At 47.1% G+C, this 25,610-nt stretch overlaps 8 protein-coding genes across 8 annotated transcripts; 6 read left to right on the forward strand and 2 right to left on the reverse strand.

The window, feature by feature from the left end:
• Positions 1–3,586: 3,586 nt before the first annotated feature.
• Positions 3,587–5,915, reverse strand: GFA1 (Glutamine--fructose-6-phosphate aminotransferase [isomerizing]; the record flags this gene model as incomplete). The annotated part of the gene is made up of 5 exons (XM_031146645.1): positions 3,587–3,807; positions 3,870–5,446; positions 5,498–5,785; positions 5,833–5,847; positions 5,911–5,915. The coding sequence occupies 5 exons, from the start codon at positions 5,913–5,915 to the stop codon at positions 3,587–3,589; spliced, it is 2,106 nt and encodes a 701-aa protein (XP_031007707.1).
• A 1,063-nt stretch (positions 5,916–6,978) lies between these two features.
• On the reverse strand, positions 6,979–8,304 carry rpt4 (putative 26S proteasome subunit; the record flags this gene model as incomplete). The annotated part of the gene is made up of 4 exons (XM_031146646.1): positions 6,979–7,099; positions 7,149–7,605; positions 7,652–8,038; positions 8,097–8,304. The coding sequence occupies 4 exons, from the start codon at positions 8,302–8,304 to the stop codon at positions 6,979–6,981; spliced, it is 1,173 nt and encodes a 390-aa protein (XP_031007706.1).
• A 1,387-nt stretch (positions 8,305–9,691) lies between these two features.
• On the forward strand, positions 9,692–11,276 carry enoA (Enolase; the record flags this gene model as incomplete). The annotated part of the gene is made up of 6 exons (XM_031146647.1): positions 9,692–9,747; positions 9,800–9,879; positions 9,936–10,189; positions 10,240–10,331; positions 10,381–10,431; positions 10,481–11,276. Coding segments are annotated over 6 exons (1,329 nt in total), but the record flags the coding sequence as incomplete, so codon positions are not given.
• Positions 11,277–11,986: 710 nt separating this feature from the next.
• Positions 11,987–12,954, forward strand: HCR1 (Eukaryotic translation initiation factor 3 subunit J; the record flags this gene model as incomplete). Its single annotated transcript, XM_031146648.1, has 4 exons — positions 11,987–11,993; positions 12,043–12,140; positions 12,193–12,887; positions 12,939–12,954. The coding sequence occupies 4 exons, from the start codon at positions 11,987–11,989 to the stop codon at positions 12,952–12,954; spliced, it is 816 nt and encodes a 271-aa protein (XP_031007710.1).
• Positions 12,955–14,985: 2,031 nt separating this feature from the next.
• On the forward strand, positions 14,986–15,609 carry hsp30_1 (30 kDa heat shock protein; the record flags this gene model as incomplete). The annotated part of the gene is made up of 1 exon (XM_031146649.1): positions 14,986–15,609. One exon carries the CDS (start codon positions 14,986–14,988, stop codon positions 15,607–15,609), a length of 624 nt encoding a protein of 207 aa, XP_031007709.1.
• A 487-nt stretch (positions 15,610–16,096) lies between these two features.
• On the forward strand, positions 16,097–16,741 carry LHYA1_G001670 (uncharacterized protein; the record flags this gene model as incomplete). The annotated part of the gene is made up of 1 exon (XM_031146650.1): positions 16,097–16,741. The coding sequence occupies one exon, from the start codon at positions 16,097–16,099 to the stop codon at positions 16,739–16,741; it is 645 nt and encodes a 214-aa protein (XP_031007747.1).
• Positions 16,742–19,464: 2,723 nt separating this feature from the next.
• On the forward strand, positions 19,465–20,378 carry LHYA1_G001671 (uncharacterized protein; the record flags this gene model as incomplete). Its single annotated transcript, XM_031146651.1, has 2 exons — positions 19,465–20,082; positions 20,199–20,378. 2 exons carry the CDS (start codon positions 19,465–19,467, stop codon positions 20,376–20,378), a joined length of 798 nt encoding a protein of 265 aa, XP_031007748.1.
• A 1,578-nt stretch (positions 20,379–21,956) lies between these two features.
• Positions 21,957–24,338, forward strand: LHYA1_G001672 (uncharacterized protein; the record flags this gene model as incomplete). Its single annotated transcript, XM_031146652.1, has 9 exons — positions 21,957–22,041; positions 22,102–22,135; positions 22,192–22,417; positions 22,477–22,549; positions 22,604–22,668; positions 22,720–22,923; positions 22,979–23,279; positions 23,335–23,520; positions 23,575–24,338. 9 exons carry the CDS (start codon positions 21,957–21,959, stop codon positions 24,336–24,338), a joined length of 1,938 nt encoding a protein of 645 aa, XP_031007749.1.
• Between the last annotated feature and the right edge of the window lie 1,272 nt (positions 24,339–25,610).

Here is a 25,610-nt window from a genome sequence, read left to right on the forward strand (position 1 = left end):
CGTACTTTCCGAGGCCGTGATTACATCAGAGAAAGTCAGTTTTGAAAGATATAATAGATATAGTAAATCCAACTCAAACCTTGCTCATACATCCACATACTGCATAGGGATGATACATTATAATTCAGCGGTCGTAAAGAAACTATACAGTGTAGTCATTAGGGGTCTTCTCCTGCCGGAGAAAAATCTAAAGTCTGGCATCCAATTTATCTTCACTGTGCGAGGTGATTTTTCTGTGATGTGAGGTTTAACTAGGTGCTATGTCTAGTACAGGGGAATCACCCAACCCAGACACGCTTTCCATTTTTTATTCATCTTCCTCCTCACCTACCCCCGAAAATCCACGCCGAGTATTCGAAGACTTATCTTATTATTACAACTCTAGCATAGAGAGTATTAATTACTTTGAAATTGAGTATGTGATTCAAGTATCTCACGCTGCATTTTATAATTATATTCTTTAGCTACGAAACTCGAGAAGCATTTAGGGTTTGCAAGACTGCGAAGCCTACCATGGATCACTCTAACCCAAACAGCAACGCAGACAGTGTTCCTGGTCAGCATCATGCAGGCGTGCCAATGTCGAGTTCTCAACAGAGTTCCAATCAAAGTACTCCAGGTCCAAGTGGCTCAAGTCAGAGTCCATGGAGTCCAGGACGCTCCCTTTCAGGGCCTCCTCCGCCTCCATACAATAACTACGCAGTACCATTCCTACCGAGTCTAGCTACTCCGCAAACTTATCCCCAAATGAACCCGCACTACCATCCGCAACACCACCGGCAGGCCCCAGCCTTTCCGCCAAACCATACCCATAACAATTCGCAATACCAGCAGCAAAATCAGGGGCGAGGTGTTCCGGACAACTTTTCCACACATAGTCACTACTTTCAGTATCAATATCATGCTTCAGCTCTTCCACAGGTTTTCCAACACGATACACCGCGCCACCAGACTCCAAGTATTTCCCAGAACAATCAGTCTCCGGTGGCCGGTAGCAGAGCAATTCGTGAAGAAACCCCTGCGTGTCAAGGTTCTTCTCAGCCTGGTGGAAACCATGACCTTTCTATCCGATCGAAAGCTGAAGCAGTTCACCCGATGGCCGCCGGTAGCAGAGAAAGTCAGGAAACACCCCCTACATCCCAACGTTCTTCTCAGTCCGGAGGAAAGCATAACCATTCTGCGAAATTGCGAGCTGAAGCAACTGCTTGCGCGATGGATGACATGCCTTCTACAAACCAAGGTCCTTCTCAGCCCATGGGAAATCATGGGTTTGCCATTCAACATCAGAATCAAATCGTTCAGCCGAGCACTCAACCCCGTACCCCCCCTAACCATCAACCTCAGATGGGACGCAACAAATCCAGGCACGGTATACCACCCAAAATCCCATGGCCTTCTCCACCTGCAACGAACCGTAATGCTTCTCTACAGACTGTACAGCCACCTCCAGAAGACTTTCGCTCAGTAAATCATTGGAGTAAGACGGCAAGCGAGCAAAGCTTGAGGAAGGCAAATACTACTGGTGTGCCAAATATGAAATCATCACAGCCCCCCGAACAACCATCCTGCGCTTCAGTATACACACGAGCACATGTCAGAAGTCCAGGATCCCAGGCGCGGTCAGAGCCCTCAATAGGTTGGATTAGAAACCTTGAAACCGGATTGGTCGATTTGAAGGAGACTGTCTCTATAGATCCAAATTTGGGCACGCGTACCGATCGGTACACAATGGGCTTGGATCCACGTCGATATATGCCAATGTACCGCAATGGCAAAACAGTCACCTCGGAGACCCAGGTCAACGACCTAAGCGTTTGTAATCCGATCGTGGGAGGCGACGATTCAGAAGAACGCATACACATAAAGAGGAGTTTGAGCCCGTTGATGTCTCGCTTAGATCTTCCGCGGACAGCTTTGGCCCCTGATCCAGTCTACAATAAACCAAGTCACGAGTAAGCCCAAAAGCCCCTGAATACTTCAGCTGCTTGTTAACCACCATCAATAGCGAGCCTTCTTTTGCACCACCAGCAACCTCAGCACCGATAGTGCCTGCTAGTCCAAATAAGCTGAAGAGGAAGCGAGAGTCGAGCAAAGTAAAGGAGGCAGGGAATACCCAATCGCATGTGTGAGGACAACACTCCAGGCCTCTCCCCGTCTATCTTGTACCCGCCGCTTACTAACTTTGATATTGGCTTAGTCTCATTAAGCAATCTGAGGATAAAAAGTTGAAGTTGAAGCAGCCGGTGTATGGCACTGTCGAAAACCGGTCAGAAGCCCTTTTCTATCCCGGCTTGTCGTCTTACCTAGAGATTTACTAATGAGGGCGTAATAGGCCTGTATCATGGTCTAATAAACTGTTCGACAGGGACTATGGGTAAGAACATACCATGTCCAGCCTTTATGTTTGATGGCAGATACTAATTTATCTTATCTCACTAATAGTAAAGATTTTCTCCCTGATCCTTTTAGCCCTTTGGAGGATCCATCACAAGCCAAATCCTCTACTAGTTCTATGTCGCGAGATTGAAGAGAAATCCGAATATCCAATGTCTAGTATTCGTTCGCCCCATGTTCGTTGCTAAGGAGAAGAAAAAGGTGAATGAGCTTTGAATTGTGCTCCTATCCAGGTTGGCTTATAACATAACTGACGCAGCAGCTAGAAAACTTTCCGAAGCGATTTTTGTTTCGGTCACGTCGGCTGAAGGAGAGATTGGATATGCGTAGATTGATTCGTTGTTTTCCAAAAGCAGACTGAACTGGTCTTTTTCCTTGTCTTGTCTTTTTCTCCCTCTTGTTTTTATAAAAGATATCACTTTCGCGCTTTGGATAGGTGCTGTTTTTTAGGTTTGCGTGTAAGTTAGGGAACTGACATGTATATTGATATTGGTTCAACCATTTGAAATACTCCACTACAATGAATGAGAGAGACATAGGTGTGCTTGCCTTTCTCTGGCTTCCATTTCGTAAGAGTATTAAACTAGTTTAGTTTTTACGCAAAGGGATGGATGGATAGGAATATATTAGAACCAGACGGACACTTGCCGAGACCAAGGAATGCTATAATGACGCTTTAGAGATTGAACGCCATGGGAAGCAAGCCAGCAAGTGTGCAAGTGAAAAGGATAAGCAGGTAATGAACCGAATCTTCCATAAGTCAATCAAGGCATTTTTTCTTCACAAGAATCAGTAATCGTCAATATAATGAGTAAAGACTGACGAAAATGATAATTTCTGCAAACTTCACAGTTCAAATAGTATAGCATAGCATAGCACAGCATAGCATAGCGCGTCATAGTATAGAATCACATTGCGACTGAAATATACACCCTGCCCACTTCTCTCTAGATGTGAATGGCAAGTCCAAGTCCAAGTTGATTCGCAATTCCCTCCCAAGCCCCTTTTCCCAACTGCAATGAACGCTAAGAAGATTCATATGTCATTCATACGTAAACCAACCAAAAAAACAAGCAAATAAACAAGTCAGTCATCCATCGATTGATCCCCAAACCCATAGATAAGTATAAGAACCCCTCTCAAACCCAAGACTTCTTTCATTCTTTTTTTTTCAGATGCAACGTCATGACATTTATTCTACGGTAACGGACTTAGCCAAGTTGCGCGGGAAATCTACGTTCAGGCCCTCGGCGACAGCGAGCCAGTACGCCATGAGTTGCAGGGGAATGACGTTTAGGAGGCCTTGGAGGCAGTCGACTGTCTTGGGGATCTCGATCTTTTCGGCTTGTCCGGCTTTAAATTCTTCGTCGCCTGGGTTGCAGATTACGATTGGCTTGCCGTTGCGGGCGATAACTGTTTAGACGTTAGATACTATTCTGGAACTTGAAATAGGGATATGAGAGGGGGAAATATACCTTGTTGATAAGCGTTCAAAGACTTGGCGAAGATATCATCACGAGTGAGAATCATAATAATTGGCAGGTTCTCATCAACCAGCGCCAAAACACCGTGCTTTAGCTCACCAGACATAACAGCCTCGCAATGCAAGTACGAGATTTCCTTGATCTTGAGCGCACCCTCGAGAGCAGTAGAGAACTGGCTGCCTCTGCCCAAAAGCAGGAGGGACTTCTGGTGCTTGAAAGTGCGGGCACAGAGCTCCTTGATAGGCTGGTCGAGCTTGAGGACTTCGCGGATTTGCTCCGAGATGTCGCCTAGGCCTTGCATGATGGCCTCGCGTCTCTTTTGCTTGGATGCACGGTCTTCGCTGAGGGATAGTGCGAACATGACCATAGCGATGAATTGGGATGTGTAGGCTTTGGTGGACGCAACACCGATCTCTGGGCCAGCGTTTACGTGGACACCGCAGTGGGTGAGGAGGGAGATGGAGGAGCCGACTACGTTGACAATACCGACGAGCAGGGCACCGCGCTCCAAGCAGTATCTCAGGGCTTGGAGGGAGTCGGCAGTCTCACCGGACTGGGAGACGAAGACGCAGGTGTCGTCGCGGAATACGGGTGCTTGCCTGTCGAGGAAATCGGAAGCTAATTCGACGGCGATGGGGATCTCGGTCAACTCTTCGAAGATACCGCGAACGGCCATGCAAGAGTGGTAACTAGTTCCGCAGGCGATGAATATGATTCTTCTGCAACGGCGGATAGTGGGCATGAATGCCTTCAGGCCACCGAGCGTAACCACCTTGTTCTCAACGTCAAGGCGACCTCTCATGGTGTTGACGACCGATTCAGGCTGCTCGAAGATCTCCTTCTGCATAAAATGTTCAAACTTGCCCTTCATGATCTCTTGCAACTCCATCTCGATGGTCTGGATAGTTCGGACATTTGAGGATCCATCAGCTTTTGTAAGTCTGTGAATGTTGAGGGAACCTTCATGAATGTGCGCGATATCATCATCCTCAAGGTACATGACCTTCTTTGTGTGCTCAATAATGGCCGAAGGGTCGGAAGAAAGGAAGAACTCAGTTGGCATTGGTGCTCCATCATCAGTCATGAAGGCTCTGGATTGCGAGCGGTGGAGAAGAGATTTGTCTGGGGGAGCGAGGGAATTGCCAACGGACAAGAAGTTGCCAGTAGCGGACTTCTTGAGCGCAGCGTTCTGGGATGCTTGCTCAGCTGGAAGGGGGGTATCCTCAGTGAACTCGACATCAACAAAGTCGACCTTCATTCGCTTTTGTGTTCGTACTCCAATGACTAATGGGGACCCCTTTCTGGCAGCAATAACTTCGTGTGGGTAGTGGACAGACTTCATCAAGAGACCGAAAGCTCCCTGCAACTCCTTGATGACAGCCTTTGCCAAATCGGTGAATCCCATGGTTGGGTGCTGGTCGTAGATGTATTTCGCAAGCTTAGCAATGCATTCTGTGTCGGTCTCTGTCTCGAATCTAAAGCCCTTGGCAGCCAGCAGAGTCTTCAATTCCTTGTAGTTGGTGATGATACCATTGTGGACAACGGAGAATTCCCATGTGGGATCAGATCTGCATTCATCATCAGTTACACGTCTGCCAAGAATGTCCCAGGTGTATTACCTGTGGGGATGGCAGTTGAGACGGGATGGCGGACCGTGGGTGGCCCATCTAGTGTGTGCAATACCGGCGTGAGAATCGAAGACCTTGGTAAGATCTGGCTTCTCTGTTGCAATGAGCTCCTTCAACCTGGCCACCTTGCCAACCTCTTTGAATGCAAAAACCTCATTCTTCTTGTCACCGTCTACCGCGAGACCGGCAGAGTCATAGCCACGGTATTCGAGACGGGAGAGACCGTTGACGAGGGTATCGAGAATGTATTTGCGGTCCTTCTCGACCAAGTAATTGATGCTGTATATATTAGCATGATGCCCTGGTCCTCCTCGCAGATAACTTACTAGCCAAAGATTCCACTGTTGCGTTGTGTTAGCAGCTGTCTGGGGTGTGTCCAGGGGCTGAGGGGTATGTTTACTCACCACATCTTGTCTTACGTGGTTCTTTGTAGGCGGGGTAGCGAGGGAAATCGTCTGACAATGGGCGTTGGGGTTTTGAGGGACTAAACGAGTGGTTGCAAGACTGATGTGCGAGAAGAAGACGGAGGTGTGAGATGGAATAACGGGGATGGAGGGAGGGTTCAAGTAGAAGAAGTAGAAGGCCAAGAAATATCGCGTTCAAAGCTTTGAAGTTCGGCTAGGATTATGAAACCGGTAAGGTTGGGCGGGCAATGAGAAAGCGCCACTCCACTATCTGGTACGAGACGAGTACTGTAGGTAGAAGTAGTGCATGGCAGAAAGAAGTCACAAACAGATTGTGGCTGGAATGTCTAGGCCTATGAAATACTGAGTCTGCGTATTTCTTCTACTTCTCCTGGCAAGTTTTACCTGAGCTGAAGTAAAAGGGGCCAATAGCGCGAGGCAATCCACAGTGTTTCACGAGAAGATGAACCCCAAAGCAACGGTCAGCCGCAGGGGTATAAGGCAAAGCCACACACTAAAGTTATAAATAGCATCCCCTCCTGCCCGTGATCGTCAGGCACAGGCACTATCGAGGAGGCTTAGAACCTTATGAGAGTCCTCAACAATACTTCGTATCTGCTATCCGTCGTATTCAATACTTCATGGAGATCTATGACGCTATGAGCTGAGTCGGTGATGCCGCGCTTTACGAATTCTTCGACTTTGATCAAGGGGGTTTCAATAGTCCTTTGAGCAGGGGAAGAGGGGAGGGTTAGAGGCATAGACATTGGCGTGGGAGGACAACGAAAACCTTTGGGACGGGCGAGAGAATGACAAACATTTCTTTGTTGTTTGAGTGCACGTCTGAAGGTGAGTATCACAACTAGCCGCTTTCCGATGTCTATGTCTATGGAGAAATGTGGCACAATTTGGTCAAAGGAGAATATGCCAATTTACACAAATCACTGTTTTCAGAACGAGCACCTTTCCGGAAAGATCTATGCATTCCATACGGTGTTTGTGTTGTACAGTGTCGAGCCTACGTTCAACCATATGCCATAGCGCCAAGCAGAAACAAACGCTTCATATCTAGAGTTTCTGGTACTCCAGCTTACCCTCCAACTTCTTCGATTCTGCCACCTTACGGACCGCCTTGTTGAAATCATCTTGGTTCACAGCATCTCTATAATCCTTGATCGCAAAGAGACCACTGCAAATATTAGCTGTGATTTGAGGTAGTAGGGGAAAGGGAAACCTACGCTTCAGTAACGACGTTTCGTAAATCAGCTCCATTAAGCCCATCACTCATCTTCACAACACTTTCAAAGTCAATATCACCCTCTGTAACCACGCCAGCAGCGTGAATCTTCATAATCTCCAAACGGCCGACCTCGTTCGGGAGAGGAATTTCAATTTTCCTATCCAGGCGCCCAGCTCGCAGAAGCGCAGGGTCAAGGGTATCGGGTCTGTTCGTAGCCATGATGATCTTCGTCTTGCCCAAGTAATCGAAACCGTCAAGTTGATTGAGAAGCTCCATCAGTGTCCGTTGGATTTCACGATCCGCTGATGTACCTTCTGAAAATCTTCGTCCTCCGATAGCATCGATTTCGTCCATGAAGATGATGCATGGCTCGTGTTCCCTGGCGTATCCGAACATTTCTCTAATCAGACGTGCGGATTCTCCGATGTATTTGTCGACGATGGCAGAGGATACGACTGCGACTGATTAGTAAATGCCAGTGATGAAGCATCTTTTACATACCCTTCAAGAAATTGGTTTCTAGACCGCTAGCCACAGCTCTCGCCAACAACGTCTTTCCCGTACCTGGAGGTCCATACAACAAGACACCCTTCGGAGGCTTGATACCAACTCTCAGAAATAGCTCCGGGTTCTTCAATGGAAGCTCGATGACCTCTCTCAGTTCCCTGATTTGCTCATTAAGACCTCCAATACCACCAAAGCTAACCTGACCGGGATCTTCCAAAGACATATTGTAAACAAGCGGGTCGACTTCTCGGGGCAGCATCCGCATTATTGTGAGCGTAGTCATGTCAAGCGCAACTCTCGTCCCCTGCTTCAGCGCCACCTTGTCGACCTTCGATCTGCAACCAACGACATATCGGGGTCCGGATGAGGCTTTGACGATGACTATCGTGTAAATGTTAGCTATTGTAGATCGGATGGTTGGGGGCTCGGGAGGTCGAACATCTCTCGTCATCAAGCTGCTTTAGCACTTCCCCAATGATCTGCCCAACGCTTTGTAAAGCTTTGATATTGTCCTCCGTATGGTCGAAATCCTTCTGGAGGCCTTTGATGTCTAACCGTAACGCCTTCAGCTTTGCCTCCCATTCTCTGGATTCTAGGAGCTTGTTCTTGAACGACAAAAGCGCATGGTTACGCTCCTCGTCGGCCATGTTGCTTTAGAATGTAAAATTGAGAGGGAAATGGGGGTATCGCAGAGGAGGAGGATAAAATGGGTTCGTCTGGATTATGGGTTGCTATGTGAGGTTGGAAATGTGTTGGCGGGCTTGATACTTTGTATCTTTGTAGACGCGAAGCTGTCGCTGCCTCATCTAGCAAGGTTGAACTTCGGCAAAAGCAATCTTGAGCAGCTGCGCTATCACGTGCGCAGGGTAAATATTGCTCACATTTTGGCTGCGAATAAGTTTGGAATTGACAGTCGGTCTTCCTTCTTTGCTCGCTTTTGTGAGTCTACATGGTGTTCCTGTATTATCAAAATTCTTTAGAGCTAAAAAGAATAAAATCCATTCTGTGATATCTCTGTATAGTAGTCTAGTGATGCTAGTCCTACCTAAGACTCAAATATAGACCCTAGTGGTTAATTTCAGGTATTATTGGATTAGAAAGAAGACTTTAGAAGTAGGTATATATATCAGAAATAAGAGTATTGCACCCAAAACCAGCAAAGTGAGACTTCGGACTATTTGTGGAAGCTTTTGCGTTGGTTGAATGCCAGTTCTTGTATTAGAGCTTATATGAAAAGAGACCCTTTGAGGCTCTAGTAACACATAGCTCGGCATTTATATATGCACCTAGCTCAAAGGGATTCGCATCGAAATGTTTAGCAAACATGATGCCATTACCTAGGTATTGCCAAGAAGTTCTGTAGAGTAATGCTCGGAATTCAACAGAGCCCCCAACTCTGATATATACCAAATTGTAGAGTTGCTTCATGCCATAGCGCCAAGTTGGGATTTGCCTTTTGATTAGACCGCAGTAAAGAAGAAGACAATTCGAAGAAAAGATGAACTACAAAACCCAACGGAGTAGGCAGGTAAGGCTGCAGGCGGGAGTGACCGGCTGATCCTACCTGGCAAGTGGAACAAGAAGCGTCAATAATGTCGGCCATACTTCGTACAGTGCCGTGTCCACCGCGAGACTTCACCCCACCAAACTCAACAAAAGCCCCTCCTTCACGGTCTTTCTGTCCAAACAACACACCACAACCACGACCACCACCTAAAGCCAGTACGTCTTCCATGCCATTCCATGCCATCTTATCCCATAGCCAATCGAAGAGATTGAGCTTCTCCATTAGAGATAAGCTACAGCTCCGATCGCGTTGTGCGCATATCGCTCCACCACTCCACTACTACGTTTTTCTCATGACAATCAATTTCTTCTTCAACCTCTAATCTCCAACCTCAAACTGACGACTTGTCTTCCAGCACATAAACATTACCTGCAAACCACTACATAAGGTGAGAGACCCCTCCCCTTCTTTTGTTCCTGCTTTTACTTGTACCCTCAGCCTTTGCTAACAATCTACCCCGCTGCAGAAAAAACATCATCATGGCCATCACCAAGATCCACGCTCGATCGGTCTACGACTCTCGGTAACAAAGCCTTCCTCTGTTGATTGAGCCTACATAGCTAACCCATCTCGAGAGGAAATCCCACCGTGGAAGTAGATGTTGTCACCGAGACCGGCCTTCACCGAGCCATTGTTCCATCCGGCGCGTCTACTGGTGCGTATAATCGATCCCATCGTTCCCAGACAAGGCTGATTCAAGTTATAACATAGGCCAGCACGAGGCTGTTGAGCTCCGTGATGGAGACAAGACAAAGTGGGCTGGAAAGGGTGTCCTCAAGGCCGTCGCCAACGTCAACGAGATCATTGGCCCCGCTCTTATCAAGGAGAACATCGATGTCAAGGACCAGCCAAAGGTCGATGAGTTCCTGATCAAGCTTGATGGAACCCCAAACAAGGGAAAGCTGGGTGCGAATGCCATCCTCGGTGTCAGTTTGGCTGTTGCTAAGGCCGCCGCTGCCGAGAAGGTTCGTGGCACCATTCTACTTATACAGTCGTGCCATACTAACTGATGTAGCAAATTCCCCTCTACGCCCACGTTTCCGACCTCGCAGGCACCAAGAAGCCATATGTTCTCCCTGTCCCATTCATGAACGTTCTCAATGGAGGGTATGTATCAATTAATACTTGAAGAAGTGCAAGAGTTAACGAGATGCAGATCCCACGCTGGTGGACGCTTAGCATTCCAAGAATTCATGATTGTGCCATCGTGAGTTACCTGCTTCGATTAAGATCTTCATTATACTGACCCTGCATAGATCCGCACCCTCCTTCACCGAGGCTCTTCGCCAAGGTTCTGAGGTTTACCAAAAGTTGAAGAGTCTTGCCAAGAAGAAGTATGGACAATCTGCCGGTAACGTCGGAGATGAGGGTGGTGTTGCACCAGATATTCAGACCGCCGAGGAGGCTCTCGAGCTCATCACTGAGGCTATTGAGTCTGCCGGATACACTGGAAAGGTTCACATCGCCATGGACGTTGCTTCTAGCGAGTTCTACAAGGAGGATGTTAAGAAGTACGACTTGGACTTCAAGAACCCAGACAGCGACCCTGAGAAGTGGATCACCTATGAGCAACTTGCCGACCAATACAAGGAACTCGCCACCAAGTACCCAATTGTTAGCATCGAGGACCCCTTTGCTGAAGATGACTGGGAGGCATGGAGCTACTTCTACAAGACCTCCAACTTCCAGATTGTCGGAGATGACTTGACTGTTACCAACCCTATCCGCATCAAAAAGGCTATTGAGCTCAAGTCTTGCAACGCCCTCCTGCTCAAGGTCAACCAAATCGGTACCCTCACTGAGTCCATCCAAGCAGCCAAGGACTCCTACGCTGCTGGCTGGGGTGTTATGGTTTCCCACAGATCTGGTGAGACCGAAGATGTCACTATTGCCGATATTGTCGTTGGTATTAGAGCTGGTCAAATCAAGACTGGTGCACCAGCCCGATCTGAGCGTCTTGCCAAGTTGAACCAGATCTTGAGAATCGAGGAGGAGCTTGGTGACAAGGCCATCTACGCTGGTGAGAACTTCAGAACTGCCGTTAACTTGTAAATATGGTTCAAGAAGGGGGATTGCATAATGCAGAAAGAGATGTGAAATGGTTGATGAGAAATGATGCATTCCTCTGGGCACTGGGCTCGTAGTTTTGATAAGAAGCAAAGAAACAGCAATTAAAAATTGATGCACTTAGTCGAGACTTTTTCCCGATGTGATTTGTGCCGAAGCCTCGCACTAAAAAGCCTCAAGTCAACCAACTCGTACGATTTGCAAACATGCGGTAAGTAATTGAGCTCTTTGGATTTTATGATTTATGGAGACAGACAAAAAAAAGCAAACATGTAAAGAAAGAGGGTGAAATCGGTGCCCAACGGTATCTCTCGAAATAAGATGAAAATGAATTGCCGGTTAAAATTTAGCGAAAGGAAACCTACCACCTTACCTTACCCTCCCTCCCCTCCCTCTCCCGCAAACAGCCCTGACTCTTCCTTCCACACGACACACAATCTTCCCAAACATCCAACCAATATTCCAAAAAACAAGAATCTCGTCTTCAAGCCATCGCAAAACTAGTCGCGCAGACTCTACGATCAATTTACAGCCGTCAAAATGCCTAACAAGTGGGGTGAGTGGCCACAATCCCTTCACGCGTTATGATTGTTTCCTGTGAAATCCATCGCCCTTTGTACTTTATACTGCGTTTCCACAACCCTACGACGAGAATACGTCGCGGTTTGGTTGTAGGATCGACCTTGCAGGACACTATGCACAGTGATGAGTTTTTGGGCTACATTTGGCTGACCGCTACTCAACCGAGCAGATGAAGAAGAGGACAGCAGCACGCCTCCCTCCTCGCCCCCGGTCGCTGCCACTGTTCGACGTAGCAAGTTCGATGATGAAGAGGCTGAAGATAGCGATGTATGTGCCCCACTCTGTATATCCAGTAAGCCAGCTGCTAAATCGCGAATAGGTTCTAGATAGCTGGTCCGCCGCCGAGGATTCCGAAGTCGAACGTGAGAAGGCCAAGGTCGTCGCAGAGAAAAAGGCCAAGGCGGATGCGGAGGAAAAGGCAAACAAGAAGTCCAAGGCTCAGCGCATTGCGCAGAAGCAAGCCGAGAAAGCACGAAGACTCGCAGAGGAGAGTGAGGATGACAGCAGCGAAGAAGATGAGGCTGCTCGAAGGGAGCGACTGCGACGAACCGAGCAGGAATCCGATCTGAAGCACGCGGAGGACCTGTTTGGAAACATCGGTATCAGCAACAATCGCAAGGCCACTACTGCGGCGAACGCTGTTGTAGTTGACGCGAAAAACCCCAACTCTACCGTAGATCTTACTGCGCTGCCTCTCTTCGACCCCAAGACCAAGCTCCAGTTCGAGAAGATGCGCGATACCCTTGTGCCGGTCATTAGCAGCAACGCTAAGAAGGCTCAGTACGTAATCTTCTTGCAGGAGTTCACTAAGCAGTTGGCAAAGGAGCTTCCTAGCGATCAAATCAAGAAGATTGCTAGCACTCTGACTGCATTGGGCAACGAGAAGATGAAGGAGGAGAAGGCTGCCGAGAAGGGAGGCAAGAAGAGCAAGGCCCAGAAGACAAAGGCTACTCTGGTTGCGAACAGAAATGCTACGGGTGCTGATGTCAACGCGTATGATGATGACTTTGGAGAGTAATTTTCCCTGCTCCAGATGACCTGTGGCCTTGTGCTGATAATATATAGTGACGATTTTATGTGAACGGGTCCCACGATTGCAGCTGCACTTCTGCTTCTCCCCAGATACCCTCCACCCCACCATACCATACAAACAAGACGCGCCCTTTCCGGCCTTCACACATATCGAGTCACAGCAAAGTCGGAACAGCATTCAGTTCTCGGCGCAATGGGTTAAGCACCCCGCCATTCAAGATACAAACAGGCCCAACTTGCCAACACGGACATGAGGGGTTGGTGGATAATTGATAAAAAGGAGCGAGAATGGGAGAAGATCACAGGGGCCTTTCTTTTCGGTCAGACGGCATATATTATGAGATGCATATGCATATCTTTAGAATGCGTGCTTTGCTTGTTTTGTCTTTACTCGGTATCGAGTTTCTGCTTTGCGCTTGGAGTTTGAAGCACGCCTGACTGCGAGATGATGAAAAGAGAATGAAATAACACGCATTTGCACCTGAACTGAACTTTTTGATATGATACTGTGAAGTTTTTTTTTAAACCCTACGTATTTATGTACTGTGCGTTATCACTCGAGTTGGGTGTAACTTGAAGCTCGTAATTCCCGCTTCCGCGTAGCTCTGCTGTCCCGCCATATAGATTGGATCTTCATACAAGGAAGTGTGTTGATGTCCATCCCGCTTAAATTTCTTATGCTTATCCCGATGCTAGTGTTATAAATATGGTAATCAAGAGGAAGTCTATGCTGTGTATTTACTGTTTTTAGAATTTGTTGGTATTTTGTATGTGCTTAGCATCTGGGCGTAGTACTATCCCATGAATAACACACTCTACATGAAATACGAATGATTAACAGGCGTTTCAGTCGTTACGATAGTAACGCTGAGAGTAGCAATGAATTCCTGTCCTTCCTATTAGGCCATGGAATCTTACAGCTCGCCGCAAACATTGAAACACTCCACTTTAAAATCATGGAAGAGGTGTCTCCAGGTAGACAGAACGTTATCAACTTCTACCGTCCCGCTCCAACTGACACGCTAGATCTTTCGTACCGCTTTCACTGTCCAGGATGAGAATAAGTTATTTGGAAAGAGGTAGTCAGCTAGGAAAGAAGGGGATGAAGGTCTCTGAGAATAGAGATCCCGAGCACAAGCTGGCTTGCATTAACATTGGTCTCAAGTGAAGTTCACTTGAAGATACTTACTCAGGATGCTGATCAAGTTCGGGAAATATCAAAGAATCATATCAGAGAATCGAATATTGACTTTAAGCCTCGCATCTTCTCGGTCCATACTACTTCACTTGCAGATCTCATGTCTCTAACCCGTCAGTCCCCTAAACCCCGAACACAATACCAGATTTACTGTCCCTGCACTCGACCCTCTCAAAAATGTCTAGTTTTCCTATGGCTTTTCCACCTTTATCACTTTCGCATCGGGTGTTTACTGCCTTTCATCTTGGGCGGATGCACTAACACAAAGCTGCACGAGTTTGAAGATCTTCTTTCCAGCCAGAATGTTGCGAATGAAATGGCGATGAAGTGTATCTCAGCATACTCGAGAGTAAGTTTAAAGACTCCATTCCTAAGATGTCAGCCAGTCGGCCGGTGGCACTACCTTATATGAATCAAAGACCATTTTGAATATATTCCGAAGGAAGTTTCTTGTTAGTCAAATTCGATGCGCTGGAGGAGTGCTAAAAATTAGCGGTCACAAGCCTAAAGATTTAGCGGCAATACGCTGAAAGTCAGCCCTTTTCAACGCTAACTTTGGCGACCTGGCTGATTTGTAATGGGCGGTGCACTATTCTTAGGTGCGCCACGGTGGCGTTCTCGAAACCTCCACCAGCGTCTACCTCCTTCTTGATACTTCCAGAATCGTCGAGTTGACAACTCGTAAGCTGTTGATTTATCACTTTTGGATTGCGTCTTCGTAGATGCCTATGGTAAGTTTGGGGTATATAATGCCAGCGTAGAACACCTAGAAATTTTCTTTTCATCATTCAGAATCACACTCATATCTCAGATCCAACTCAAATCTTCATCATCTTCAAGATTTCCTCTACAAGTCTCAAAACCCCTCAAAACACCATCAACATGCCTTTCTTCCCTCAAGCATACCTCTCTCCCGAGGCTGGTCTCTTCCAAATCCTCTCAGAGCTCGACCAGCCTCAGCAAAAGACATGTGTCCGACGCCAGACACCCCGAACCTTCACCCCGAGATTCGATGTCACTGAAACAGCCCAAGCCTATGAGCTTTTCGGTGAAGTCGCAGGCCTCGAGCAGCAAGACCTCTCCATCGAATTCGCCGACGCCCAAACCCTCATCGTCAAGGGCAAGACCGAACGCGGACCCAGCACCACCCAAGCTCCTGAAGTTCAAGCTACTCAACCCCAATCGACCGATGCCTCGTCAGAGAAGTCCCACACACCTACCGTAGAAGATGCTGAGTACGATGAAGCCGACACTCCTCTTGCGACTCCCGCAAGCACTGCTACAGTCACCGAGACCCCATCTGAGGAGCAGAAGCAAGCCAAGGCACCAGCACCAAAGCCCAGGTACTGGGTCGCCGAACGCCGGGTCGGGACTTTTGAGCGGAGCTTCTCGTTCTCGCAGAGGATCGATCAGGATGCTGTTGAAGCCAGTCTGCACAATGGTGTTCTCCATGTTGTAGTCCCCAAGTCGCAGAAGTCGAAGAAGGTCGCTGTCAGTGTCAACTAAACTGCATCTGGAAATTCGGGGTCTTGAAACGATTATGGGTTTTCTGGTCACTTGGATAGCATAGCATAGCAAGGCGTTTAGGATTACATAGCGCAACGATAATATAACTGTCTGTTACTGAATTTAAATTTTGTCTTAAGAGTGAAATGAGAGGTCTTGACTCACTATATTTAAAAAATGCCAATTTACTTCTCTTCTGATTCGAACGGACTTATGCCTTGTGTGAATATCAGACACGTTCCTTCACTTACGAAGTGAGAAATCTCGCCGTTGTCTTTCTGTTGTGTATTTGTTACAAGTTATTTATAGAGTCACGAGAGGTACTGTACCCGTCCGAATGCGGAAGTCACCTATCTCCGGCGCCGCATTCTTTCCTCCGAGCCAGATCATAATACAAGTATTTTATCAGACCTATCCAGTTTTGAGAAAGTTTCTTTTCATCTTAAGTCTTCTAAGAAGCTTCATCTGCTGAAAGGCTACCCTCAAGATGCGTCGCACCAAAACAACCAACCTTACGACTTTCGTTCGACCTACGGCAACCATGACCCTCTCATCGCCACCTGGCTCCTCTCCCATCACCACAATAACGCTTCCTCCTCGCTCTACCTGGACATCCGGTCTTCACTGGCATGAGACACACACGGAGTTCCTGCGCGTTATATCGGGTCACGCATGGGTGTCCATTAGTGGCATCTCGCAAATCGTCTCAACGGCAGACGGCCAACTAGTGGTCCCCAAGTTTGCAAGACACGAGTGGCGACGAGCAGTAAAGGGAGATGGAGACACATTTGAGGAATCATGGCATGAGGAAGAGATTGTAGTGGAAGAATGGACTGATCCTTTTGATGGGCAGAAGGAGTTGTTTTTTCGGAACTTGAATTCAGTTATTCTTGACACGACCAGGCACCCTAGTTGGTGCATGGATTTGTGGCTTTCTCTTCAGCTGTTTGTTGTTTTCGCAGAGCTAGATAACTATCCTGTGTTCTGGCCACTGAGTACTGGGCATGAGACGTTTCAGTATTTGGTTACGCATTTTGTCTTGGGGATAGCGCGGGGTCTGGGGAGGTTGTTTGGTGCGAGGGGGGCTTATGAAGAGTATACTCCTAGCACGCTTGTCAAGAAAGAACGCTGAGAGTGATGGGATTGAGATATTACTAGAATTTTTGAGCAAGTGCGCAAGTGGCTCAAAAGACGGCGATCAACTATTCCCAGAGCTTACCTTATTTAGTCAGTTTTGTATTACACTGCATCACACTATACTATATTAGGCAGTTCCGAGCTCTATGCAAGTAATCTTACTTTTGTTGCAGGTTCCCATTGTCTTTATTGCTTCATTTTATGTATTTTGGGTGCATTTATTTCTAAAGGCTTAGACAAGTCAACCTGAATCTTATAGAGCTCGCATTCCTGCTTGGAAATTGAAGCTGCGAATTTTACAATATCCTTACACTGGGCTATTTTGAGAAGGCACTTGTCAATATTATTCTGTGTTACCTCGTGCTTCTCCTATCTAAGAACCACTTCTGCTTATATTGCCTCTTGTGTAACCACGTAAGGAGTTATTTCTGATCGCCGGTGGACCCGCACCTCGGTGCCCACGGAATACGTTGAATTTAAAGACACCTCAAATCTGTGGTTATCTCCGTTCGACGATCCATTGAAATCTTATAACATACTCACCAATATGGGCCAACTTGAATCTCTTACACCCATCCCTGGCCTTGAGTTACGCGAAAAGGCCATCTTAGAGCCGTCGTTCACACAGGCAGGCGTTCGAGCAGCTCTTACTCCGGAGCAATCAAAGGCTTTCGATGACTTTCGGGAATTATGTAGGGAAGGTGGAGTTTTCGAGGAGCCCCTTGGCCTTGAGGACCGGGATTGCCGCGATGGAATCCACGACGACGCTACATTATTGTAAGTTGTGTATGCCTCTGTATTGGATCGACATGTTGCGTACCTAACTCACTGTTTTAGTCGCTTTTTCACTGCTCGTCGCTGTGATGCTGCAAAAGCACACGAGCACTTCAAGGAAGCCTTTAAAATTCGGAAATCAAATGAGATGGTCGAATTATACAGGACTATAGACCTTGAATTATATGAAGAGACGCGATTACAAGTCTGTACTCTTTTAGGTATATACTGATTTCCGATTAACACATATTAGTATCCACACTGGACTGGACGGCGAGACAAACGCGGGAATCCTGTCTGCATCTTGGATCTCTCACCCGCGTGTTTGAACGCGGCAGCTGTGGCCGCCCACAAGTTATCATCTGATGCAGCGGCAGCATATACACCACAGCCAAAGAGCCCAGACGCAGCATCACTCCATGTGCGCAGGGCATATGCGATCCACGATCACCTGACACGATTCGTGATGCCTCTTTGCTCTGCTGTACCGGATCGACCTAATCCGGAAGTACCGATCACGAAACACATCATTATTGTAGATGCTACAGAACTTGGAGGGCTCTTGCGCGGGTGGAAGCTGAAAGAGTTTGCGCTGGAGTTTGATAAAGTCCTAAATCATAGCTATCCTGAGATTTTGGAGAAGGTTATCGTATGTTAAGAGCTTGGATCTTATCTTGATTTATAAGCCAAAATCCCTCTCGTAAAGACCCAAATGCTAACCTCCTTCACTCAATTAGATCGTAGGCACTCCGTCTTACTTTCCCTATCTTTGGAGCTGGGCGAAACCTTTACTCGATCCCGTAACCGTTCCCAAAGTCCGGATCCCGAGTGCGAACGAGCTTCTCCCATTGCTAGAATCATACATGCATATAGAAGATATACCGCGAAAGTACGGCGGCGAGCTCAAAACAGAGGTAGGTATGATGCCGAATCTAGACAGGAAGATAAGTGAGGTGCTTGAATGGGCGCCATCTTCTTCAGAGAAATCGCTTCCCCCGGGACCGCTGCACTGGGTACATAGCCCTGGTGGTTCGAAGACGGCTGTTGCTGTCGGGGTGGTAAATGGAGAGAAACGATGCCTTGAGTTTGCAAGTATTCGATGATTTTATTGAGGGGGAGGTCGAGGATGCGGAATATAATTATTTGTAAGGCAGACAGATTTTGGAGATATGTAGAGAAAGCATAGAAGGTGGAGTACTACTGTTCTATAAGTTGAGAGGCTAAACAGAACGTGGTCAGGTGAGCAGAAAAATGACACTATACATTGATTGAGATGGCCGGATTGATAACCTGAGGAAGATCCTCGAAACGCTATAAAATCTGCATATCTGTATCTATCCTCAGTTAGGGTATGTCTTTAGCTGTAAGAAAAGACAACGGTTTAGTCACGTGTTGGGTTAGGCTTGCGCTTGAGGCTGAGAGCCGACCCGTCACAAGCTTGGCAAGCGCGACACCACCGATATGACAGCTCGAAATTACCATCCCGAGGTCAAACAATTGCGAGTCTGCGAGGCACTTCGCTTTGGCTTTCGCTATCGCTATGAACCGAATGGCCACCCGACTATGCTTGGGTATGGGATATCCACCAGCTCGTGCCCTTGATTTGGACTGAAGGCTAGAAGGGCGAGGCAGAGGATCTCGTGAATCAGGGAAGGGAAGGAAAAGGTTTCACGCTAAAGCCCTGATGTTCGCTCTCCTTCTCCCGTATGTACGTGTACAGCCTCCTTCAACGCCTTGTTGGCGTGGCTTGCTGTGCATAGGCGACACTACTACTTGATCACAAGCACGAAGTGAGACGACGTAAAGTATCCTTCTCCTCCACTTCTACGCATAGCACTCATCATCTGAAGACCCCCCCCGCCCAACTACCTCTTGAACGCACCAACAAACTACAGAGGGCCTCACCGCAGCCTGGTCTCGAACCCATACCTTCCAGCGATCACGATGAATCCTCCCTACTCCGAAAAGGAGGGTTTTCCACAGCAGCGTAGAATGAGCGACTCGGATGCCCCATCCTACACACCATTCCGTACAACATTCGCGTGTCTCTCACTACACCAAAGCGATCGTATTCGAATGATGCAATTCCGCCCCGAAGACGTTTCAGCCACCCGAAGCGTAATTCAGCGCCATTGGACTAAAGGACTACAAAGCGAACGAATATACAGCGCCTCATACGAGTTCAAGCTGAGTGGCTATCCTTGGTACGGCCAAGGTTCCGATGCCATTGCATCACGAGTCGTGGTACGGGAGATATTCGCCTATTTGTTTAGCCAGGGATGGATATTACATTTGAGTACAGATGTTAGCAGGAGTAAGTATGACAAGGATTCGTTGATATTTAGAAAACAACAAACGCCGCCCCCACCTAGCGAATTTATTGCTATAACTTTCAACCAGGGGGACCGGATGAGGTTGATTGGTGCACCTAATGCTCTGCTTGCCGACGTAAGGATCTTGTTGAAAGAGATGAAACTCCTGCAAGCCGAAGATTGGAAAGATGGAAAGCTCCAAGCATGGGAATATAAGATGTATGGATGGCCATGGCATGCTACTGGCGAGGTACGTACTCCGCTGAGGGAATATCCTTTTCTGCGTAGATTTAGGAGTTGAATTACCCCTCTGTCCTTCTTTTATTTCTAAAACAACATTGCTGACTCCGAGTTTTTGACGGTTAGGAGACAATGACGACAAGATTGCTGCTGTTGAAGTTATTAGAGACGTTGGAAAGCAGAGGCTGGAGTGTTTATGCTAGTATTGACCAGACCACAGGAACCGAGGACTGCTCTGAAACAGATAGCTGGTATGTAGTTAAGGAACGGGGGTGGGTTGAGGGGAGTGCTGTTTTCCATCGATAGGAGATGCGGATAAACTTTCTCCTTTGGATTATTACGTATCATATACCCCGATGTATTCAATAGCCCCATTGGCATCTTTCAACTAGCTCTGTGCAGTGTGCCGAGATCTATGCATTTTGAGTTATCTTTGATGCTTTTCTATTAGATTGATGGCATGTTCCAGCCGACGGGGCTTCCAAACGGATGCTTGAGGTTTGAAATGGGGGTTGCATCAGACAGCCCAGGCTCTCCACTTACGATGGCCACATATTCTCCCCTCAAAATCTTCGTATCGATTCCTCTCTTTCTGGTGCAATAGTCGAAAATATCATAAGCGAGGGCAACTAGGGATTACAGATAGGGGGAGGCTTGCCTTGTAAGTCTAGTAGAAATAGTCTAGAGAATCCTAACCATGCTGGCTCCTCTTGACTTGACTCCAAACCCAGTGGCACATTCACCAAAGAAATCTATGAATAACAATGTTTGAATGACATGAATACCACACACAGTCCAAGACTCTGTATAGCTCTATACATTTCTATCACAGTATATCTATTATTTCCTCTGGCTCAGAAACAAGGCGACCAAAAAAAAGAGACCTGCAGGCTCCAAGTCCAACAGTAACCAACTCAAACTACTGTACACCCACGATTAACACCACAACCAGCTATACAACCCCACGAATCGACCAGCAACACACAAACATGCCCATTAAACCAAACACAGACCCCATAATGGGCAGAGACAGCACGGCCGAACCGGGCATTCCGAAATCACTGCGCTCGCACATGTTGGGCAAAAGGGCGCTATCACTGGAGAAAGTCATCGAGCTGGCTACGCAAAGTCATCCCGGGATGACTGATAGGGAAGTTGTTAAGGTTATGATGAGTGATGTGCGGTCTGATTGGTTGAGGTCGACGCAGGTGAGGGTTGAGGAGGGGGAGGGGTGGGTGTTTTTGTGGAGGTGGGTTTGAGGTTGTTTCAGGGTGGGGGAGTGGTGGTTTCTGGGAGGTTGAGGATACTGAAGTAGATAGGAAGGTGGTATAGGTGCGAGTAATATATCGTACTCTGATTTATAACGGAATTACTTCATGCTGTTCGAGATTCATACTAGCTCCCGCGCAACATCAGGCATTTTGAGGCCCTGGAGGCTAGAGCTTTACCCCTGCCAAGGCTCGCTAAAGATGTAGAGCCGGAGGGAGGAGTGCCATGAACAATATCATACCTATATAGGTTGGAACTAGATGTGTGTATGTGTGATGGCGTGCATTAGGAGATTGTACCTAAGTAGAGGTGCATTTAATTGGAATTTAAGAGATCGTCACTATCGCAATCAAAGCGCTTGATTAGTACCCACCAACCCTTTATAAAGTAGGGCAGCTTAGTCAGCGGCAAGCTTTTCCGTACGTGTACCTCTCTACGCGCCCTGCCAAAGGAAGGAACGTAGCACTACTTTCCTTGACATCGAAAGTACATACCCTACCTCGGGTCTCCAGTGTGCACATTCGGCAACAAGTTGCGGCGGCCTATTAGACGCCGCTCGGACACTGTGCAACCACCATCACCACCACTTCTTCCATCTCCCCACCCACGTGCAAGATGGCTGAGCTCGAGAACAACATTGGGTTCTGGGGTGGCATGGCCTTGCTGATTAGTTCTATCACTGGACCTGGGTTGACTACAAGTAAGCTCCATGAAGAAACTCTTACATTTCCCTGAAAGATATATACTGATTATCTCAAAGTTCCACTCCTATTTCAACAGGCAGGATGGGTGACGTTTGTGACACCTACCGAGTCCAATTGAACAGCTGACAGCTGAAGATGAGATACAGCCCTACAATCACCTTCCTTCTATTCAGCGTCGTGTCGTGTTTGGCTTCCCTCTTCTTGATTGAAACAATGTCCACGATTCGCGGCAATGAGTCGTTCCAGGCAAACGTCGAATTCAGCACCGTCGCACATCTGTACCTAGGAAAAAGGGCACATATCGGTATGCAGGTGATGTTATTCTTAGCATTGCAAAGTGTAAATATTTCTAGCATCATAATATCAAATCAGGTGATTCAAGGACATATTCAGCGGGAGACACGATCCGAACTGCTAATATCAAACTGCAGACTATGGATTCTATCCTCATCCGTCTCTTCCACAAGACTTGCGCCGTTAGTTTCATCGAGGGCTGGGTTTGTGGTTTGTGGTCGAATGTTCCTGCTGTTTTCGAACATTGACTGACGATGACTACAGCGACCGAGGTTACTTCCTCGGGTTCTCCTTTTGATACGTATATATTATTCTCCTTTGGGTATCTCGTAAGTAATTTTAGAATGGGGGGCATGGAGATTTACGTGCTGATTGAACAGATTTCCGCAGCTATGGTTCTCCCCCTCTCGGTGATGAGTCTGGTGCAAAACATCAAGTTTCAGATTGCTTCTGTTGCAACATTATTCTTTGTCATCATTGTGTGGATATACATTTTCGCCAAACACGGGCTAGAACAAACAGTGCCACCAGTCGGGAACGATCAGAGCACTCTTATAGGATTCGTGCTTGGTAATTTCGCATTTGTGAGTCTGCATGCCAAAACTATTACAGGCTTTGCTAAATACTACGATTCGTCAGATTACTACGATCCCGTCATTCATCAACGAGCTATCTCGGACAGTCTCGATCCATAAGACTATCGTTTATCCAATAATCGTCTGTGTAATCTTATACGTTATCATTGGTTTGACCGGGGCTTCGAGTTTCGCTATTAACGACTCCTCTACTCTTCTCGCTACTCTGAGCGCCTCAAATGAGAGCAGAGTACTAACCACAATTACCGACATTTTGTTTCCAGTTTCTGTTTTGGTGACATCGGTACCAGTATTTAGCATCGTAATACGATACAATCTGGTTCGAGGCAATCTTTGCTCCAATCGTAAGAGTCACTCTCCCTCTGCTATCATGGAAGCTAATCATCCGCGATTCCGCAGGTTATGCAATACTGTGGGCCAGTGTGTTGCCATGGCTCATTATAATCCCACTCCAGACGAAGGGGTTCCTAGTTATAATTATGAACTGGGCATCTTTGATCTTTGGCTCTACCACCAATTTCATTATACCACTTGTACTCTATATCTCGTCGAAGGTTTACTCCGCAAGCACATCAGATGCTACAGGTGAGTGGATGATATGATATAATAGTCAGAAAATACCACTGACTCCGCATATAGGAGGTGATGTATTTATTCTTCATAGCGAGGATACCTCAGCCTCAACACAATCACCTCGACGGTCCCATCAAACTGCAAATTCTCGAATAGTGCCCGAACTTCTGACGTTTCCACCGGCGGAAAACACCCAACTACCAGCGCGCGAAATGGCCACTGCCCCTATTGTTACCCTGAATGAACCTTCAGATTCGCGGCGTAGTAGCATCTTGACGAACGAGCCTTCCGATTTTAAGAAACCCGGGACTCTGGAGACTGGGGAAGTAGAGCTAGAAGAATTTGGAGCAGGCAGCTCCTCATCAATGCCCCTTCGGGTGGTTTACTCTCCAACTGTCTCGAGAAGACCCACTGTTGGCTCATCATCCCATAGCGCGCGGCCTTCGTTTTCAGATCTAGCCGTGGTCGAGAATGACCACGAAGGGGAGAAAGCGCCGTCTCCAACAACAGCGGTCTCCTTAGAGGTAGCTTTTGGCCAAGAAAACCAACCCGTGAGAAGGAGGAGTTCGACTTCAGCCACTGCTAATACGACAAGTCAACATTTGAGCACGCCTGCTTGGCTTCTTCCCTCGCCCAGAACTTCCAACCACCATAGTCGAAGAAATAGTCGCAACAGTGCATCCTTAGAGGCTAATCTGTCTGAGATACCGCCTACAGCTACTCATTTTGTAGCTCTTCCGAACAGAAGATGGTTGAAGTCGATAGTTATTGCCAAGATTTGTCTGATAATTGTGAGTTGTTGTGTGGTTGGCAATATAGTATATTCGTAAGTCACCCTTCACTCAATATACAGGCTCTCTAAACCGAAGACTAACAATTCTTCAGCGCTGTTGAATCAGCTATGGGAAACGATCTACTGGGATAATAGAGAGAATATTACTTCACCCGCCCCTTTTCTCGCATGCACACCACGTGATATCTATCCATCCTGTGCAAGTTTGCGTCACTTCCCATTTCCTTCCCATTATTTACCTAATATTGGATGCTTTGTAATCCTCCTCCGACGTTAAACACTATCAAATCAAATCAAATCAAATCAACACCAATAGACCACACCGTAAAAAACCAATAATCCATCTCACGTCCTCACATCATCCAGTCTATCACACAGCCCACTTCCTTCACTCTTTAACCAGCATCCGATTCGATCAGCATCTATGTACGGCAGAGCTTAACACATGCATGTCCTACTTCCTCTATCTCCACGCACGCTGCTGTGCGCACAGTGTCCTGTTTGAGGAGCAGCGGAGGCGGGGTGTATAGTATGGTTACTTGTTGTGGGTATCTATCCGTAAAGGTAATGTGATGTGATGGTGGGTGTTCGTAATGTGGTACTTAGATGAACGGTCTACTTCTGAAGTTCTGGTCCGTCTACGAGTACTTCCGCAGAGAAAATCCATTATTGGGCTGTATCTGAGTAAACCATTAGGAAGTAGGGAAGTAGTATGAATTGACGGACTATAAGACAGTGCCTGATCTTGATCTCAATCATAACCATAATTATTCACAGCTCAACACAAGCAAATCGTCACGCAAGACCAAAAAAAGCCCTTTTTTGGAGTCAGGTGCTCTTATCTCCATCCATTTAATCATATCTACTCATCTGCCATCGCCTCCCTTCCATTCACCCCCCCACCACCCCATCGTACCGGAAGCGCAGTCCTCGTTTCCATCCGGATGATTCCTCTTACATACATACATCCATCCCGAAACGCATGCAATCGCCAAAAAAAAAAAAGAATACAATGCAAACATGAATCACTCTTCACTCAAATATACCACGCTGCGCTCTCCCAACACCCGCAGCAAAAACGCGCAACGAATCCGGGGTATAACCTCCTCTGCTGTTGGAAAAAAAGACATGGAAAATTCGCAGGCTTGTATGTATAATGTACAAAATATGGTATGGTATGATATGTAGCGGTGGAGATGTATGGAACAAGGATAAGGGTGTGAGGGTTCATTAGGTATTACAATATTCGATGGTATCGTTACGAGCTAGGCGCCAGTCCAAAGCCGTCTCTGAGCACCGGCGAAGCGGT

The sequence above is a fragment of the Lachnellula hyalina genome, assembly GCF_007821495.1.
Source record: "Lachnellula hyalina strain CBS 185.66 chromosome Unknown contig00024, whole genome shotgun sequence".
Lineage (NCBI taxonomy): Eukaryota > Fungi > Ascomycota > Leotiomycetes > Helotiales > Lachnaceae > Lachnellula > Lachnellula hyalina.